This window comes from Podarcis erhardii, assembly GCF_964252035.2.
Source record: "Podarcis erhardii genome assembly, chromosome: 3".
Lineage (NCBI taxonomy): Eukaryota > Metazoa > Chordata > Lepidosauria > Squamata > Lacertidae > Podarcis > Podarcis erhardii.
In genome coordinates this window covers 97,321,967-97,342,831 of record NC_138507.1, presented here as the reverse complement: position 1 = coordinate 97,342,831, position 20,865 = coordinate 97,321,967, and the positions used below count along the sequence as shown (strand labels likewise).

Here is a 20,865-nt window from a genome sequence, read left to right as displayed (position 1 = left end):
GAGCTGCCAGGGATTGAACCCAGCTGGGATCATTTGCAAAGCAGATGTTGTATCACTGAGCTACGGTCCTTCCACTAACAAATATACAACTTTGGTACAACAAAGAAAGAAGACCCACCCAAGTTTCATAGTATATTGTCAAAGAATTGTATTTGTGTGTAGGACCGACCCAAGGCATTTGGCACCTGAGGTGAATCACAAAATGGCGCCTCCTCCGCCAGGGAAGAAGTGAGTGAAGATCTACATCAGGAACAAGGGGAAAAGAGGAAATAGGACCCTGTTCTTTTAAGAAACAGCGTGAACCCTGGAGAACGCAAAACAGGAGGTGCCTCAAGGAATCACAGAGTCCCAAACTCATGCATGTTTAGTCAGAAATAGGTTTCACTGGGATCAAAGATGCTTGCATTCAAAGACAGGATCCTGCTGCGACACAGCTCAAAGGATAGGAGTCATTCTTGGGTGCCCTGGGGGCAGAGGATTTGCAATGGCAGCTTACGAAGTTTTGGCTGCAATGGTAAAGATTGACAGAATTTAGTTTACTGTTCACCAGGAGCAGCCCAAGCCATTTTGCTGCCTGAGGTGAATTTGCAGGGATGGTGCATTCCCCATTCTGTGCCCAAAATCTGATTAAACTGGTAGTTGGATCTTACTTCAGCAATGGTGATAAAACAAAGTCATCCACCGCAAGCTAGCTTAGAAGATGCAGGGCAGACCACATGGCACGCATTTCTAGCCAATTTCCGCCCCTCAGAATTTTCCACCTGAGGCAGCTGCTTCACTCTGCCGGTCCTGTTTGTGTGTGTGTTTGTTTGTGTATATTTGTGTGTATTACTTAAAGGTCAACATGTTCAAATATCAGATTTTTCAGTGCGATCATATCAAAATGTCTTCATACCGTGCAGGATTTGACTTCAAGAGGGGTGAATTCAGAACTGCGTAGCCAGTGACAATATAAATCCATTCATTTTGATGAACCATTTTGCGAAGTGCCGTTACTGTATCTAAAAAGAAAAATAACCTAAAATTCTTCCTGATTGTGCTTTAACAGATTTTGCACAGCCCACTAACTGTTACTCACACTAATGTCTGAACACTACCATCACCAAAACTACCCATTCCACTTAGAATGACATGAAGCCTCTCTACAACCTAATTACTTTGCAATTATCTAGATTACCTCTTAATCGTCCTTTATAGTGAACATAGTTAACTCCCACATAACCTCTTGTTTCAGGGAACACTGTCGAAGAACTCTAGCGCTTAACAACAAGATGAAACAGCCTTGTGGTTTTAGGATATCTAGTGCAATTTGCAGCTGTTTTCCTGGTTTGCAAAAAACAACAACAAAAAAACAAAACAAAAAACCACCAAACAACAACAACAAACAAACAAACAAACCCCACCCACACAATCCCAGTTTGTTTTGGCAATTTGGAGTTCTGGTGCTGAGTGATGGCAAACCTGAAATGGGAATGTGATTTTGGGGCTGGCACAAAGAAAATCTACAAGATCGTTCAAGGGGAAGTGGAAGGCTGCAGATTTAGTTTACACATGTGGTGTCTTCCCTCCCCCCCTTTTTGTTCTATGTCCACTATGGGAGGACAATTAGCTGGCCAGCCACTTGCAAGAGTTCTGCTGACAAGTGGTTTCTGATGGGCAGCCAGTGGCCATGATTTCCCACCTCCAGAAATAAGTTCTATGTAGAACGTCATAGTGGAAACCTACACAGTGCATCTTTTTGGTGCAGGGAACTCATCAGTGCTTCCTCAGCAGAGCTTTCATTCTGGCTGGCCAGCTCCCTAATCTCCATTATTCTCCCCCTGCCCCCTGAGACAAGGAATCAAGGAATCCACTGCTCCACCATACTACATACATTTTGTTGTTGTTTAGTCGTTTAGTCATGTCCGACTCTTCGTGACCCCATGGACCAGAGCACGCCAGGCACTCCTGTCTTCCACTGCCTCCCGCAGTTTGGTCAGAACTACATACATACCAAAGGCAAATTCACAGTCTTCCCTCCTCTCAGAATTACCTCATCTTCCTGGAGGCAAAATGCCATTTTCAACTCACCCTCTATGAGTTGAATTGGGGTATTTGATTGGGGTAGGGAATTTTCTATCAGCCCTAATAAGATCCTTGTGGGCTTCCTGAAAGCATGTGGTTAGTCACTATGAGAACAGAAAATTGGACTAGATAAGTTTTTGGTCTGAACTCAGCAGGCCTCGTCTGATGTTCTCCAGAAGCTGAGAAAATAGTCATGACCCAGTGTCCCATAATTGTGGAATCATTTTAAAGCAATAATGACTATACAGGAAATCAGTTTATGTTAGATAAGCATAAACAGGAGGGCAACAACTGCAAACATTTGTGAGCAGAGGGTTTTGGGGGCAGAGATACAGAAGATTTTCATGAGTGAGCCGCCCTGCTCAACACCATGTCAGTAAACTGTAGTGTCACCTGTCTTAGGAGGGACACTTTGCAGTTCTGCCCCACCAAACCAGCCGCTACTCCATGCTGCTCAAAAGTTCCTGCAGTGTTCCTCCCCTGCTAGGGTTGCAACATTTCAAAAAGTAAAAACCAGGACACCCCGAAAGTTGTTGAACTTTTCTTTTTTGCAAACGCAAACACACACACACACACACACACACAAATTTTCTTTGCCAAAGATCCAGGACAAACCACCACCTCCCGAAAATTCCCCCCAGACGTCACTTCCGCCTTTCAAATTCCGGTAATGTCCGGGAAAATCCAGTCATATGGCAGCCCTATCCCCCGTTTCTTCTGTTGCTGCACCATGGACAGAACAAGCAAGAGTTGGACTTCTTCCACCATCCAGATCTGGGTTTGCAGTTTGTTTCTCTTCAAACGAATAAACCTAGTATTTGAAGATTGTTTCAGGAAACAAAGAAGCTGGACTCTGGATTGCTTTGTTTGCCATGCAGCCAGGAGCAGGGGAGGAGCACCACAAGCACTTGGGTGGGAGGCGTGCACCATCACACTGCTCATTCACATCAAACCACTGGTGATGTGTGAACTGGACCAACGAATGCATCATTAACTGAGATTTGCATTATGGCAAACAGTGCTATGAAGTTTTCATTTTGGATTACAAGAGTCCCTCCCTAATCCCCCCCATAACATTTTGTATTTTTATTTGAAGATGCAGCCATGCCTGGTGCTGCCTTGTATTTGCCTGGTTCCTCTTAACATGCACTTTGCACCATCAAAGCAGGCTTCGAGGAAGGCCCTTTGAAGCCAAGTGGACTTCAAAGTTGGTGGCAAGGCTTTGTAGTTCAGCTCATGCATCTAACTGACTCGTTTCTAAAACTGGAGGATTACAAATCCTCACTGGCTTTATCTGTTGCTTCAAACAGGAGAAATGCATAGTGGCAGGATTGCTTTGCAATAAGGGCCTTCCTTCACTTAAAGGAGGACCTGGACAGCTGCATACATCATCAAATGCTAAGTTACATTATCGGTTTATCACCAAGGGGAGGGAAGGATTGAGGTTGGTTGTTTTTTTTGCCTGCATCACATATAATCCACTCTGAAGCTGTTAATTCATTCATTAGGCACCTAATTGTATTCTCTTTTTAATTAAAAAGGGTAGCAGCCCAAATGGTATATATTGTTATTCGATCTACGTAGATGCAGGGCTACTGCACTGCTGGTAACAGCACGTTTAATTACACACACAGGGAGACACAAATGTGTGTGTGTGTGTGTGTGTGTGTGTGTGTGTGTGTGTGTGTATGCTCACCTCATCAAGGTCATACCTTCTCTTTCTAGTGTGCATCTGAAATACATGGCTCACTGCCCTTAGAAAGAGAATGAAAAATGTACATCAGCAGAGACATGAAAGAGAGCCAAAATAAAGCAATGAAAACAGCAACAAGAAAAATAGATGCTGGCCTATTTTTCAAAGCAGTAAAGAGAAATCCTGGTTCTTCCTTAGGATTTCCACTTTAATGTTATAAAAAAAAAGTAAGAGCCACCTCCATAGAAACAACTTTAAGGTTTTCTTCACATATTATGTTTGTGTAATACATAAGAAGGTCTACAGAGCAGTCCTACGCATCTCAGTTCAGAAGCAAGTCCCTTTCACTTCAGTGGAGTTTACTCCTGAGTAAGTGTGTATAGGATCGCAAAGACAGCACATTTAGAGCTTTGAACCTAAACATTTTATTTATTAAATGGGGCAGGGGATAATTCTTGGTGCTTTGTGCATGGAAATAATTACTGCCAAGTGCTCCTCTATAGTTATTGACTCTTTTCCTGACGTATCACACTTTGACAAGTTGATTTACATCTTGTGCTACGTTAACTTCTGATGTTGAGATCGAAGTGTGTTTCATAGGCTTTGTTAGTGTTTTGTAGAGATCTATATGCATGACTTAAAAGCATTATGGATAACAAAAAGAAAAAACGAGCAACACAAAATGGTGAAAAATATGGAAAAACTAGAGGTCGCCTTTATGGCTATCTTGTGGGAACCCATCCTTGAAAGATTCCATGTTGGAAGTGTCAGCCTACAAGAAGAAATGCTAAATATTTGTGCTTGAGCCCATTTGCTGGAGTATTTTACCACCTACATTGCTACTTTGTGTGAAAGTTTTCAAAGTTTTGAGGGACAAGTACTTGACCTTAGTAATGTCATGAGTAGAAATCATGTCTTCAACAGCAAAAAAAACCCTAAACACTTCCACAAGCCCATGTCTGATGAAGCATGAGCGAATAAAGTTGTTTTGGAAGGCTCTCAAAAGTTCAGTGCAGAATCATTTTATCCAATTATTAATAGATTACTCACTTGCATGAAATTCACATATTAGTGTCTACAAAGTTGCACTCAGCAAGTTTTGATTCTTCAGCAATTTGAGTGAGATGTCAAGTGAAAACATCTTCAATGCTGCTACAAATTTACAAGAATGTTACCCCAAAGACCTTGTTAAATCATTTCCTTAAGCATTCCCCCCCCCAGTTTAAGTGTCTTGTGAAACCGTCATGTTTGCCACTGCCTTCCCTAAACATTATATGAGATAACAAAATGGAGAGCGCTTTTCTAAATGTAGATGTTGCCCTCTGAATTTACTTGTGGTTGCCCATCACCAACTTCAGTGCCGAGAGGTAGTTTTCAAAAATGGCACAAAGAAAAAATGAAGTAAGGGCAAGCATGCTGAATGCAAGACTAAACACTTTGGTGCTGATGAGTACAGAAACAAGTCTTCTGTGCAGCCTAGCGTTTGAGAACATAATCAATGACTTTACAGAAGCAAAGGCAAGAAAAGGTCAACAGTAAGGTAAAGCTTCTTTTCTGTCTAACTCTTCATCATTTCACCGGGTACCAGACAACATATGTACGCTGTTAATTTTTAGGCACTTAACTCGCAACATTTCTTTTTAATACTGCACTTTTCTAGTGCATTGTCTGCCAATGTTTTATTATTACTGCTGTGTTGTTAGTGGGTTTTGAATTTTTATACTGCAACAGACATATCTGAAAGGTACAATTCTGAAAACCCATGATTGACTGGGACTGTAGTCCAACAATATTCAGAAGTTCACAGATTAGCCATCCTTGAATTAATTAACGATTAGAAAAAACTGAGTACTCACTCCTTACGGAAACAGCTTCTCCTCAAAATGTCACTTGCAAGTTCCTGCAGAAACTGAAGGTACTTCAACTCTTCTTCTCTTCATAAGCATGAAACAGAATACCAAGATAAGTAAATTAAAGAAATACTGCTTTTTATGTGTTACCAATTTTGCTAGCAACTTCAAGTGCATTAGATGAAAGGCAGATCAATGGGCATGACCTGTCAAATTTAAGCATTTTGTAGACCCACTGATTTGAATGCAACAATAAAGCTAATAGGTGTTACTCTTGCATTTATTTATTTTTAAAGTTGTGATTGCTTCAGATACCATGAAGCATTTCAGAGGCCCTGGCTTCAATTCATGCCATGTCATGGAAATCCCATTTCACCTCTGGAATTCCAAAAATCTATCTGAGACTCCCCACTTTGCTGTGGGACTCAGGAGTCATCTGAATCCAACACACACCCCTATTAGATGTGCCTAACTTGAACTTACTAAAAAGGTCCCCATTTGCAATATACATTTAAAGCAGTATCATACCACTTTAAATAGTCATGGCTTCTCCCAAAGAATCCTGGGAACTGTAGTTTGTTAATGGTGTTGAGAGTTTTTAGGAGACCCTCCCCCTAGTTCCCTCACAGAGCTACAATTGACAGAGTGGTTTAACAGTCAATCCCTCTTCCCAGGGAGCCCTGGGAATTGTAGTTATGTAGGATGAATGGAATACAACTCAGTACCCTTAACAAACTAAGTTCCCAGGATTCTGTGCGGGGAGCCATGGCTGTTTAAAGTGGTACAGGACTGTTTTAGATGTATAGTGCAGATGGGGCCTAGGGCTATTGGTCCCTTCAGCCAACTTACAGGCTACTTCACAGCCTCATGTAGTTACTGCACTAAAATCCTTTAATTGCCAGTGATAGAACAAGATAGAACTAGTTGCAGGCTAAGTCTGCTCTGTCCCTGAGGAACAAAATGTCACATCAATATGGGAACTAAGTGAGAGAATCAGGAAATAAGGCAGGAGGAGAAAGTCAGTGACACAAAAGAAAAACATAGTTTGAAGGGAACACACCTTCAACCAGCAAGGAAATCAATGCAGAGAGTAAGGAGTTAGAGCAGGAGAGAAGCACAGCAGCAGAAATGATATTTATTTTGAAGAAATAAAGAATTCAGTTTTACATAAGTCCAGACTCTTCATTAATAGTAAACTCTTTTAAAAGCACTTATCCAACTTTGACTGTACTGCAGTCTATGAACCAGACACATCCTCCTTCTTTTTCCTTGTACGCCTATATTGTACTGATCACTGACAAGATAAAAGTTACAAAGACAGAGAGAGGATTTGTCCTGCAAACAGGATGCTGGACTACATAACTATTTGGCTTTTGGTGTGACCCAGCAGGCCTCTTCTGAAGTTCTTATAACTCAGTTATCTTCATATTCCAGGTTGTCTGAATCTTTTATAAGCATTAGGTTTTTAGTATTGCATTACATAGGAATGGGTGTGTTGCTGTTATTATTATGATTATTATTAAATAATGTACAATATACTTACTTTGCAAGAAGCAGTGAGTGAAGAGAAATTGAGTTATGTGGGTGTTTCTACAATGGACAAAAAGAAAACAAGCAATTGCTTTATATTCTAGTATCGCTTAATCTTGTATTTTGTAATTCTACAATAGCTAGCTTCCTGCTAGATGCATTATGTGAACCAACAGTGGTCTAACCACTGTTTGCTTTCTAGAAAAGTACCCTCTTTTAATAGGGAAGCTCATAAGGTACACAGTGTGTACGCATGCACAGAGAAGATGTCCGGGGAATCAGTATGAGGAAACGTACTTGAGAATTGACCATAACTCTCTCAGGTACAGTTCTTACAATATAAACAACACACACACACACACACACACACACACACTCTTTGCATTTATTTATTTGTTTGTTTGTTTGTTTTACATGTCAATATTGTTTACAAAAGAAGTGCACTACATATCAAATTTGAGCCTGCTTTCTGCTTGAATGTAGATAACAAAAAATACTTATTATTTTAAATAAAATAGGGCAAATGCTCAGGTACAGGCAGCTCCCATTTTGTGACCATTCAAAGCATGTGCATGCCAATTTCTGACCCGGAAGAGGACAGGGCATAACAGGGGAAGGGTAGGCTTATGCAACCCTTTTGCAAGTCGGGGTTTGCCTGTATAAGCTTCAGAGTTTAAAATCTGTGAGGCCCTGATCAAATTTCACAATAGGTTCATGAGGGAGGTGGATGGCGTCCTTCATGCTGTTGGAAAGTTTTTTTGAGCCAGTGGAGTCTTTCAGCAGTGGAACAGGGAGGGAAGGGATTTCTGCTGATTCCCCCTCCTACTGCAGTTGCTTGACCCACCCCACAGTCTACTCCAAAGGGTTGAGGGACCCTTCAGAACTTCACTGGAGGTGAGGTGGGGCTGTGGGACAGAAAAAGAATCAGCAAAAATTGCCTTCATCCCTGTTCTGCTGAAAGAAGACTTCACTGGATCAAGGACCTTCTGACAGCATAAGGGTTACAACTGCGCTGTTTCTGATCTGGTGAAAAATAAGTGAAAACCCAGGCAAATTAGTCTCCCAATGGTGCCCTATTGCCCGTTGTTTTACCAAAGAGGCAAAACTATGATGTTCATTGTTGAGCCTTGCTTTGAAAGGTGCAAAACAGGTCTGGAAATTTTTGCTTAGGAAGGGGTAGGCTAACCACACCATTTTTATACCAGCGTTTGTGTTTTGAAGCTCAGGAAGGCACTTTTGATTATACATGTGCTTTTGTGATACCTTAGGAACATAGGAAGCTGCCTTAAAATGAGCCCACAATTGGGCCCATCTAACTCAGTATTTGAATTATGGTGCTGGAGGAGACTCTTGAGAGTCCCATGGACTGAAAGAAGATCAAACGTATCCATTCTGAAGGAAATCAGCCCTGAGTGCTCACTGGAAGGACAGTTCGTGAAGCTGAGGCTCTAATACTTTGGTCACCTCATGAGAAGAGAAGACTCCCTGGAAAAGACCCCGATGTTGGGAAAGATGGAGGGCACAAGGAGAAGGGGACGACAGAGGACGAGATGGTTGGACAGTGTTCTCGAAGCTACAAACATGAGTCTGACCAAACTGCGGGAGGCAGTGGAAGACAGGAGTGCCTGGCGTGCTCTGGTCCATGGGGTCACGAAGAGTCGGACACAACTAAATGACTAAACAACAACAACTCAGTATTGTCTACACTGATGAGCCCTGGATCCCAAGGGTTTCAGGCAAGGCGTCTCTCCCAGCCTTACTTGGAAATATCAGGGTTTGACTCCCTTCTGCATTCAAAGCAGATGCTCTAACACTGAGCTACAGTCCTTCCCTGCATTCTGAAACGGCTCTTATTTTCCATTTTTTAAATTTTTCATTAATCAGGAATATCCAAAAAGAAAAGAAAAAGGAGAAACTTTACGTTCAGACATTTTTCTTTGCCATTTTCTTAAAGGGTAAAATATGGCAAAGTGAAAGGATATTGTGTCCTCAAGATCTCTAACTACATTACTTTAATTGAACACATTATTTGTGGTTTTATGGTCTCTTTTTTTGCAGGGAGAATACTGGGTTGGGTGATTCAGCAATTATTGTTGGGTGATTCAGCAGTAATGCTTTTAAACACATATTGTCATATGCTTTAGGGACAGCTCAGGCAGTAGAGCATGAGACTTAATCTCAGGGGTGTGGGTTCAAGCCCCATGTTGGGCAAATGGATTCTATGATTCTACTCTTTATTTTTAAGGCTAGGTCTGTTTTAGATCAGAAAGGGCCACTCTTATCACCCCCCTTGAAATACTAGATTTCCCAAGTACAATTTTCAATTACTTTCATACCGGTTTGAGTTAACATTATTCACTGTTTTTTTTTAAAAAAAGTTTAGTCATTCCTGATGCATTTCTATCATGTTTGTAATTGCTTTTTAAAATCACACTATGCTCAAAACCAGAATTGCTTATATTTCTGAATATTTCTGCTCGTGTAATTTCATTCAGCACCCAAACAGGGAACAACAACCTTGACTGGATGCCTCAGAGAGTAATCTGCATAAGATCTTAGACATTCATCTTCCGAAGACCTGAAAAATGAAAAATGAAATGTTGAATAACACTGACAGGCCATGGCTGGGTTTAGCCCACTACATGCAAACTAAGCTGATGAGTGGCCTACCTGTTAAACCTATTTGGTCTTTTGAACGATTCTTGATGAAGCGAGGGACTTTTCTTTCCATGTGGGCCATTATAATACCTGTATTTTGAAAGGTATGGCTTGCTTGCTGTTTTCAAAACTCTGGGAGTAAAAGGCTGCACTGTTTCAGTGAACCACTGTGCATGTCTGTCCAGGAGATCAGCAGCAAAAAAATTCTTCTGACGGATTTGAAGCTTCTTCTTTCTGGCATGGCTCAGAACTGGCAGGCGAGACTTGGTGGAAGAAAGAGGACATTGCGGGAATATACTTCTGCCACTGTTTTGAGTCTGAGATAAAGACCACTGGACAATATCATGGATGGCCTCCTCTGCTCTCAAAACTGGGGAATGACTACTTGAAAGCATCTTCCTGAAACACGGAGGAGAGTGTTGCTCTGTTTTTTTCAAGGATCGCATTCGTCCACTGGAAGTGTAAGTCGGGCTGTTCTGTAGCCACTGCAGAGGGGAGAAAAAACATTTCCTGACTACTTTTGTTACATTGTAGAGAAGGTATTTTTTTTTCATGTTGCAAGCCATCTTCAGCATGGTTTGAACTATGGAAAGGCGGCATAAATAATTATGTATGTGTGGTTTTTGTTCAGGACTGGCTCAGTTCACGGGTCACAGTAAACCACAGTTAATGCTACATGGTGTTATATTGTGACTGCGGTTTGCAGGTTTGCACCTACAAAACATCACTAGTGGCCCATCAGTTGCGTAGACCTGACAAAAACAATTTCTTCACAACATAGAAGTTACCACAGTACTTCACCTCTGCATCAATCTCTAAATTGTATTTGGTTAGATGTTACATGACTTCCTGCTTATAAGTCCAGAGAGAAAGTAGGCGTCTTCAGACAGGCAGGTGATGGGTTTTGGGAGCAAGTATATTCTGCAACAGGGACACGGGTGGCACTGTGGGTAAAACCTATGGTCGGCGGTTCAAATCCTCGCGGCGGGGTGAGCTCCTGTCGTTCGGTCCCAGCTCCTGCCCACCTAGCAGTTCGAAAGCACTCTTAAGTGCAAGTAGATAAATAGGTACCGCTTTATAGCGGGAAGGTAAATGGCATTTCCGTGTGCTGCGCTGGTGCCGGTTCACCAGAGCAGCTTCGTCACGCTGGCCACATGACCTAGAAGTGTCTTCGGACGGCGCCGGCTCACGGCCTCTAGAGCGAGATGAGCACGCAACCCCAGAGTCGGACACGACTGGCCCGTATGGGCAGGGGTACCTTTACCTTTACCTTTATATTCTGCAACATGACATTGTTGCAATAATGAAGCATTAGTGGTAGATTTATACTGAACCATCCACACATAATTAGCTGCTCAGTGATGTTTCCCCCAATGTTACTGCAATATTGACATCTAAAGGGACACTCTTGAACTATAGCAACTATTGTTTTCAGCCCAGCCAGCTCTTTACCCAGCTAGGTTTCTAGTTCCATGGATTCTTTTTAATGCAAGGGAGTATTTTCTAACAGCAAGGATTTCCTTTCCTTTTTTTAAATGCATGAGAAACATGCAAAACCCTGCTTACCCAAAGTCTGCAGTGGGACAACTTGATCACTTCAGAATTCTTACCCTGTTATTGTGTGGCATGTTTACAGTTGAGGACTTGGTTGCACATAAAATTTGCCCTTGCTAGGGTCTTACATAAAGGTAAAGGTAAAGGGGCTCCTGATCATTAGGCCGTCGTGGCTGACTCTGGGGTTGCGGCACTCATCTTGCTTTACTGGCTGAGGGAGCCGGCATACAGCTTCCCGGTCATGTGGCAAGCATGACTAAGCCACTTCTGGTGAACCAGAGCAGCACACGGAAACGCCGTTTACCTTCCTGCCGGAGCTGTACCTATTTATCTACTTGCACTTTGATGTGCTTTCAAACTGCTAGGTTGGTAGGAGCAGGGATTGAGCAACGGGAGCTCAGCCCGTCGCAGGGTTTCGAACCACCAACCTTCTGATTGGCAAGCCCTAGGCTCTGTGGTTTAACCCACAGTGCCACCCGTGTCCCTAAGTAAGGGTCTGACTTAGAAGTCCCCAAAAGCTGTGGGGGTTTTTTAGGTGGGAGCAGGTTTGTCACGATGGCATCACTGTTTCTTGTTCAGGTGAGGCAAAAACAACAGGATGAAGTGAGTGACTGGGATACTGAGCAGAAGGTGGCACTGAGCACAGCTTAGGTCATCGTGTCAATGTTTATGGCAAATGTCTCCGACTCACAGGAACATGCCAGATAACATGGGGCATGTGCCAATTAGTTTCAGTTGCAGAGTGGGCGAAACAAATGGTGCTGGGGAAAACAGTTTAAATTAAATACTGACTGTGCAATGCCTGGCTTAATGCTAATGTAATAGTAATAAGAAGTTTAATTAAAACAAAAACAAGCTACGTTGAGTAAGGGGGAAGCCAGGGGTGCCGCTGAGCAGCCACCAACCCAAAGGAGTTGTTCAGCACACAGGTTCTCCAACCTGGAAGAAAGCAGATTTAAAGCACATTTGAAAAATCTTGGTAATTTTAGTTTGTTTAGGTTGCTGGCAACTGTGAGGTGAAAACTACAATTCCTATGATACTTTAGGGGAAGTAACATGGTTTAAATGTGTGTTAAATGTATGGTCCCTTCTACAATTCTATGATTCTTTCCAAATGCAAGATTATCCTGATTCCCCCCCATGGTCATCACCAGACTATCATATGAAACTATGTCTGGAGAACCTTGAAATTTTAAAACAATATAATTCTTTCAATGGTACAGTTAGGTAACTTAGACTCTGGGCTTACTGGTCTAAAATGGGGAGGACTTCTTTTAGATGGTAGAGTGTGCTACTTCATGTAATTCATAAATTAAATAATATATAATAAGTTTAAAATGGGGTAAGCCAACCTTGCTGGGCTTCTCATTCTGCTGAGTGGGGCCATGGACCTCTGCTGTCCCACCAAATCCCACCCTGATGGCATGACTGAGTTCTTATTTTCTTTCCAGCTGCCAGCTTATATTCAAGCATTTATGGACAACCTGGAAGTCTTCAGGCTTGCTTTACTTTTTTAAAGGAGGAAAAAATGGAAAGCTGAGATTGTCAGAATTCTTAATAGGAGCGGAAAGTGCCAGCCATAGGTTGAGCTAGCTTGGGGCGTTGTCCCTTGGGAGCAAACCAGGAAGGCAGCTAATGTTTCAGTGCCTTCAGAAATAAGTCACAAACAGATTGTACAATCAGTATCCTCCGCATACTTTACAATTCTCTGTGGAAACACTCCTGGGATGACATGGAGGTCCAGAAGGGATCCGGGACATTTCTTTCTTGTATTTCTCAACTGCTTTAATGAGCGCCTCTCTTTTCTGCTGGTCCTGGTCTGCATACAGGAAAACAAGAAGGGTTTGTAAGCACAAATTAAATGGCATTTCAGCTTCTTGGAGTACAATAAATAAGTACAATGGCATGGATAGAAGCTGGACAAGGAGTGCTCCTGCAATTACATGTAGACCTTCACCTAGTTGGGAATAGATGTCTCAAGTCTATTTCTTGTCCAGGTCACTTCTTCATCCAGCACATTGCTAAACGAGAAAATTGGTTCCCTCACAAAAGAAGCAGTAATGGCCACCACCTTCTACCACATGTGGTGGACATGTAAGGTAACAAAGGCATTATGGGAAATGATATATAATGAATTGGGGGGAAAATGTTTAAAATAGCTTTTGTTAAAAAAAAGAAGCATTTTTATTAGGAATTGTAGGTACCGATATTCCAAAGGAGAAGAAAAGACTTTTTATGTATGTGACAACAACCACACGGATATTACTAGCCCAGAGATGGAAAGAACACAAAGTCCCTACCAGACTGGAATGGCAAACTAAGCTGTTGGATTATGCCAAAATGGCAAAAGTGAGTGGAAGGCTCAAGAACCAAGAAGACCAAAACTTCAATAAAGAATGGGGAATTTAAAAAAAAAAAATCTTGGAGACCACTGTAGGCAGATGAAAGCATTAGCAGGATTGTACTAATATTTGTAATGTAGCAAATATTATGGACAAAATGGAAAGACATAAAAGATGGATTATGAAATAATATGCAGTTGAAAAGGCTGACAATAGGACCCATGGACGGAAAGGTGGGTCGGAGAAATCTCTAAATAGAGATGTATTTTGTATTGTTATAATTCTATATTTGTAAAATCAAATAAAAATTATTTCAAAAAAGAGAAAGAAAAAAAGAAGCAGGGATGGTCACCAACACGTATGGATTTAAAAGGAGTTTAGCTTTATTTGTTGTTTAGTCGTTTAGTCGTGTCCGACTCTTTGTGATCTCATGGACCAGAGCACGCCAGGCACTCCTGTCTTCCACTGCCTCCCGCAGTTTGGTCAAACTCATGCTGGTAGCTTCGAGAACACTGTCCAACCATCTCATCCTCTGTCGTTGCCTTTTCCTTGTGCCCTCCATCTTTCCCAACATCAGGGTCTTTTCCAGGGAGTCTTCTCTTCTCATGAGGTGGCCAAAGTATTGGCTCCTCAGCTTCACGATCTGTCCTTCCAGTGAGCACTCAGGGCTGATTTCCTTCAGAATGGATGCGTTTGATCTTCTTGCAGTCCATGGGACTCTCAAGAGTCTCCTCCAGCACCACAGTTCAAAAGTATCAATTCTTCGGCGATCAGCCTTCTTTATGGTCCAGCTCTCACTTCCATACATCACTACTGGGAAAACCATGGCTTTTACTATACGGTCCTTTGTTGGCAAGGTGATGTCTCTGCTTTTTAAGATGTTGTCTAGGTTTGCCATCGCCTTTCTCCCAAGGAGCTGGCGTCTTTTAATTTCGTGACTGCTGTCACCATCTGCAGAGATCATGGAGCCCAAGAAAGTAAAATCTCTCACTGCCTCCATTTCTTCCCCTTCTATTTGCCAGGAGGTGATGGGCAAATAGATTCGTTTTTTTGATGTTGAGCTTCAGACCATATTTTGCGCTCTCCTCTTTCACCCTCATTAAAAGGTTCTTTAATTCCTTCTCACTTTCTGCCATCAAGGTTGTGTCATCTGCATATCTGAGGTTGTTGATATTTCTTCCGGCAATCTTAATTCCGGTTTGGGATTCATCCAGCCCAGCCTTTCACATGATGAATTCTGCATATAAGTTAAATAAGCAGGGAGACAATATACAGCTTTGTCGTACTCCTTTCCCAATTTTGAACCAATCAGTTGTTCCGTATCCAGTTCTAACTGTAGCTTCTTGTCCCGCATAGAGATTTCTCAGGAGACAGATGAGGTGATCAGGCACTCCCATTTCTTTAAGAACTTGCCATAGTTTGCTGTGGTCGACACAGTCAAAGGCTTTTGCATAGTCAATGAAGCAGAAGTATATGTCTTTCTAGAACTCTCTAGCTTTCTCCATAATCCAGCACATGTTTGCAATTTGGTCTCTGGTTCCCCTGCCCCTTCGAAATCCATCTTGCACTTCTGGGAGTTCTCGGTCCACATACTGTTTAAGCCTGCCTTGTAGAATTTTAAGCATAACCTTGCTAGCGTGTGAAATGAGTGCAATTGTGCGGTAGTTGGAGCATTCTTTGGCACTTCCCTTCTTTGGGATTGGGAATGTAGACTGATCTTCTCCAATCCTCTGGTCACTGCTGAGTTTTCCAAATTTGCTGGCATATTGAGTGTAGCATCACTTCCACTGGCCTTGTTATTAGCAGTGCTTTCTAAGGCCCATTTGACTTCACTCTCCAGGATGTCTGGCTCAAGGTCGGCAACCACACTACCTGGGGAATACAAGACATCCATTTCTTTCTGGTATAGTTCCTCTGTGTATTCTTGCCACCTCTTCTTGATGTCTTCTGCTTCTGTTAGGTCCTTTCCACTTTTGTCTTTTATTATGGAAATCTTTGTATGAAATGTTCCTTTCATATCTCCAATTTTCTTGAACAGATCTCTGGTTTTTCCCATTCTATTGTTTTCCTCTATTTCTTTGCATTGCTCTTTTAAGAAGGCCTTCTTGTCTCTCCTTGCTATTTTTGGAAATCTGCATTCAATTTCCTGTATCTTTCACTATCTCCCTCGCATTTTGCTTGCCTTCTCTCCCCCACTATTTGTAAGGCCTCGTTGGACAGCCACTTTGCTTTCTTGCATTTCCTTTTCATTGGGATGGTTTTAGTTGCTGCCTCCTGTATAATGTTACGAGCCTCCATCCATAGTTCTTCAGGCACTCTGTCCACCAAGTCTAAATCCTTAAACCTGTTCCTCACTTCCACTGTGTATTCATAAGGGATTTGGTTTAGATTGTATCTTACCGGCCCAGTGGTTTTTCCTACTTTCTTCAGTTTAAGCTTGAATTTTGCTATAAGAAGCTGATGATCTGAGCCACAGTCAGCTCCAGGTCTTGTTTTTGCTGACTGTATAGAGCTTCTCCATCTTTGGTTGCAGAGAATATAATCAATCTGATTTTGATGCTGCCCATCTGGTGATGTCCATGTGTAGAGTCGTCTCTTGTGTTGTTGGAAAAGAGTGTTTGTGATGACCAGCTTGTTCTCTTGGCAGAACTCTATTAGCCTTTGCCCTGCTTCGTTTTGAACTCCAAGGCCAAATTTGCCAGTTGTTCCTTTTATCTCTTGACTCCCTACTTTAGCATTCCCATCCCCTATAATGAGAAAAACATCCTTCTTTCGTGTCATTTCTATAAGGTGTTGTAAGTCTTCATAGAATTGGTCAATTTCAGTTTCTTCAGCACCAGTAGTTGGTGCACAAACTTGGATTACTGTGATGTTAAAAGGTCTGCCTTGGATTCGTATCGAGATCATTCTATCATTTTTGAGATTGCATCCCAGTACAGCTTTTGACACTCTTTTGTTGACTATGAGGGCCACTCCATTTCTTTTACGGGATTCCTGCCCACAGTAGTAGATGTGATGGTCATCCGAACTGAATTCGCCCATTCCCGTCCATTTTAGTTCACTGATGCCCAGGATGTCAATATTTATTCTTGCCATCTCACTTTTGGGCGGTATACAAATTGAATAAGTAAACAAATAATCTTTGGGTTGCAGCTGTAAGGAGCACCGAAACAGCACTCTTCTCAGCCTCTAAGATCAGGGTCAGTCACTGGTCTTCAGCTTAGGAATGTAGTAAGTTGCCTTACACTGAGTCAGACCATTGGTCCATGCAGCTCAGCACTGTTGGCACTGACAGCTATCCAGGGTTTCAGGCGAGGGACCTTCCTAGACCTATCTGGAGAGGCCAGGGATTGAACCTGGAACTGCAAAAGCAGATTCTCTACCATGGAGCTATGACAATTCCCTGCAGCTTGCGAAGAACAATTAGGTTGCAGCGGTGGCACCATGATTCTTTCAAATGCTTTTAAGACAAGTGAAGGAGAAAGGGAAAGGAAGAACAGAAAAAGAAGAAGAAGAAGAAGAAGAAGAAGAAGAAGAAGAAGAAGAAGAAGAGTAGTAGTAGTAGTAGTAGTAGTAGTAGTAGTATTTTGGATTTGATATCCCGCCTTTCACTCCCTTTAAGGAGTCTCAAAGCAGCTAACATTCTCCTTTCCCTTCCTCCCCCACAACAAACATGCTGTGAGGTGGTGAGTGGGGCTGAGAGACTTCAGAGAAGTGTGACTAGCCCAAGGTCACCCAGCAGCTGCATGTGGAGGAGCGGAGACGCGAACCCGGTTCCCCAGATTACGAGACTACCGCTCTTAACCACTACACCACACTGCCTCTCCAACAGTAGGCTGTAGGCAGGAAAAACAGAGGAGTATTAAGAGAATCTAAGAGGGAAACGGAAGGGAGGGAAGAAAGAGGGAGGTGGACATCATACAATAAAAAAAAAAATTAAAAGTGGGTCCTACGATATCGGCCGACTTAAAGTTGGGTCTAAAAAGGTTGAAGACAATTAGTCTCAGTGTGCCTTGTAACACTATCTCCTCAGAACGATTTGAAGGACATGGTGGTGCCTACAACTTTGAGATGTTAGAGGTCAATGCAAAAAGTATTGCTCTAAAAGCACATCATCTAACACCCACCAGCCTCTGCTCCGAGTAAGGAATCTTGGAAAAAGCATCTTCCTATATTACCTTCAACATGACTAGCAGTGTTTTGTGTATTAGCAGGGAAATGCTACATGGCATAAGCCAAGAAAAAGCAATTGTTTACAGAAAGGAATGCACTCATCTATTTTTCCATCCACAAACAATTACTTTTCGCAATATTTTCATTAGCATTTTCTTCTGGTCATGGTAATCGGCTGTGTGCATTAGTATCTGGCACACATTCACATTCAGGAGAAGTCGTGTCTGGCACCGTTGACTTAAGAGAATTGATTGCCCATCATCACCACCCTGTTTTCCTTGCTCCTGTTGGCATGGCTATAAGTGACAGCTGTCTTCTCAGTCACCATTACTCCTTTGGGAACATATCCAGGGCACTGTATAACCAATTTGTCGAACTCAGTACAAACAATGTGATAAAACAATTTACTCTGTGCTAGAAAGCTCGAAAGTTGGATATGGTACAACTGATTGGTTCAAAATTGGGAAAGGAGTACGACAAGGCTGTATTCTGTCTCCCTGCTTATTTAACTTATATGCAGAATTCATCATGTGAAAGGCTGGACTGGATGAATCCCAAGCCGGAATTATGATTGCCGGAAGAAATATCAACAACCTCAGATATACAGATGACACAACCTTGATGGCAGAAAGTGAGGAGGAATTAAAGAACCTCTCAATGAGTTTGAAAGAGGGCCAGTGTGGTGTAGTGGTTAAGAGCGGTGGACTCGTAAGCTGGTGAACCGGGTTCGCGTCTCCGCTCCTCCACATGCAGCTGCTGGGTGACCTTGGGCTAGTCACACTTCTTTGAAATCTCTCAGCCCCACTCACCTCACAGAGTGTTTGTTGTGGGGGAGGAAGGGAAAGGAGAATGTTAGCCACTTTGAGACTCCTTCGGGTAGTGATAAAGCAGGATATCAAATCCAAACTCTTCTTCTCTTCTTCAAAGAGGAGAGCGCAAAATATGGTCTGAAGCTCAACATAAAAAAACTAAGATCATGGCCCCTAGTCCCATCATCTCCTGGCAAATACAAGGGGAAGAAATGGAGGCAGTGAGATACTTTACTTTCTTGGGCTCCATGATCACTGCAGATGGTGACAATAATCAAAAAATTAAAAGACGCCTGCTTCTTGGGAGAAAAGCGATGACAAACCTAGACAACATCTTAAAAAGCAGAGACATCACCTTGCCGACAAAGGTCCGTATAGTTAAAGCTATGGTTTCCCCAGTAGTGATGTATGGAAGTGAAAGCTGGACCATAAAGAAGGCTGATCGCCGAAGAATTGATGCTTTTGAATTATGGTGCTGGAGGAGACTCTGGAGAGTCCCATGGATGACAAGAAGATCAAACCTATCCATTCTGAAGGAAATCAGCCCTGAGTGCTCACTGGAAGGACAGATCCTGAAGCTGAGGCTCCAATACTTTGGTCACCTCATGAGAAGAGAAGACTCCCTGGAAAAGACCCTGATGTTGGGAAAGACTGAGGCACAAGGAGAAGGGGATGACAGAGGACGAGATGGTTGGACGGTGTTCTCGAAGCTACCAGCATGAGTTTGACCAAACTGCGGGAGGCAGTGGAAGACAGGAGGGCCTGCCGTGCTCTGGTTCAGGGGGTCACGAAGAGTAGGACACGAATAAATGACTAAACAACAACAAACAACAAGAAAGCTTCAGAAACAAAACTTGACATCCAGCCCACTCAGACAAGTACTAGCCCAGTCTTATGGGTGAGTGTTAATACTAGATTTTTGCTGGCTAGAGATGAAGGAGAAATTCAGTTGGCTTCACAGTTTTAATGCAAAGCTAGCTAATTTGCACTTCTTGAAACAGTACACACATCACGGGGCAACCATTCTTCAAAACCCCCAATTTTGCAATGCAGTTCTCCAAATAAAAAATATTTTCTTGTGAATTGAGGGAACAATTAGGCTGTATGATACCAGAGTCCCTTCTAATTCCTGGATCCAGAAAGGGTTAAACGCTAATGGAGGATCCCATTGTTGAATTATGGGCAAGGACCTAATGGTCCTTCAGTATGGGTCCTATGAGCAAAGAAGTTGCTTTATGCCACAGGGCAAATGGGTGGACCCCCTCCCTCACCTGGCTGATAGTGAGAAAGACAAAAGAGTGTGTGGTTGGGGGGGGGGAGAGAGCTGGGTGAGAAGTAGGCAGAAGTTGGAGAGTGAGATTTCTGCCACAATCCATAGCTATGACTATGGGAGCTCCTCCACTGTAGGCTCAGGTTGTACGTATGTGTAAAGAAAGCATATATCATGAAGACACCACAGTTTCCACTGTGCCTCGTTCCCAAAAGAAAACATAAACACTGGGAAAGAACCTGGAACCCCAGGAATCTTGCACTGCTCAGAGATTAGGGTGGCAGGCAATAATATTAAAAAATGCATATATTATGTAAAAGAATGCAAAGATCCATTATATTAGGGGAAATTGTTTGCAGAAATCTGTATATTAGTCAAAATTACATACAGAATGTGTGCGATAGCGGGAAAGCACAGTAAAATGCTGATGAATCTTCAGGAGGACTTTTAAAATAAGAGTTTGCAAACTGAATTTAAGATTACTAAAAATGAGAAGGAACAAAAATTTTGAGATTCATCCATCCCTATTGCTGGGATAGCTCAAAGTGGCAACATATGCTCTGCAGCAGAGGCAAACATGCCCCTCTCTGCCATGTTTGTCTTTCTCCCTGCGAAAAATGCCATAGGAACATGACATTTTCCCAGAGACTTGAGGAAATGAATGCCCACAGCTTCTATAAAAGCCACTTCCTGACATTCTGCCATAGTCCAGCATGGCCAAGGAAGGCAACATCAACCCAAGATGGGGCTAGCAAATCTGAGCATGCTTGATTATGAATGACTGGGGTCGATGAGACGCCAGGGGCACAGGTTTAACCCTAACACCGTCCTTGAGTTCACCCTTTTAAATCCTTCCACAGAATGAAGAGTCACCATTCGCTCCTCCTACAAGGAAAAGGCAGCAGCTACATTGCTGGGACAC

At 42.5% G+C, this 20,865-nt stretch overlaps 1 protein-coding gene across 10 annotated transcripts in view; it reads right to left on the bottom strand.

Moving 5' to 3' along the window:
• LOC309337907 (spermatogenesis-associated protein 7 homolog) overlaps positions 1-20,865 on the bottom strand; it is a 70,447-nt gene that overhangs the window by 7,590 nt on the left and 41,992 nt on the right. For 8 of the 10 annotated variants that reach the window (XM_081854904.1, XM_081854912.1, XM_081854906.1 and 5 more), the window contains 6 exons: positions 13,047-13,168; positions 9,808-10,280; positions 9,655-9,715; positions 7,151-7,197; positions 5,614-5,691; positions 3,761-3,818 (listed from right to left, as the gene is read on the bottom strand). In XM_081854904.1, coding sequence (XP_081711030.1) covers positions 3,761-3,818; positions 5,614-5,691; positions 7,151-7,197; positions 9,655-9,715; positions 9,808-10,280; positions 13,047-13,168 — 839 coding nt within the window. The remainder of the gene's footprint in view (positions 1-3,760; positions 3,819-5,613; positions 5,692-7,150; positions 7,198-9,654; positions 9,716-9,807; positions 10,281-13,046; positions 13,169-20,865) is intronic. The other 2 variants (XM_081854911.1, XM_081854905.1) reach the window with 2 other exon arrangements.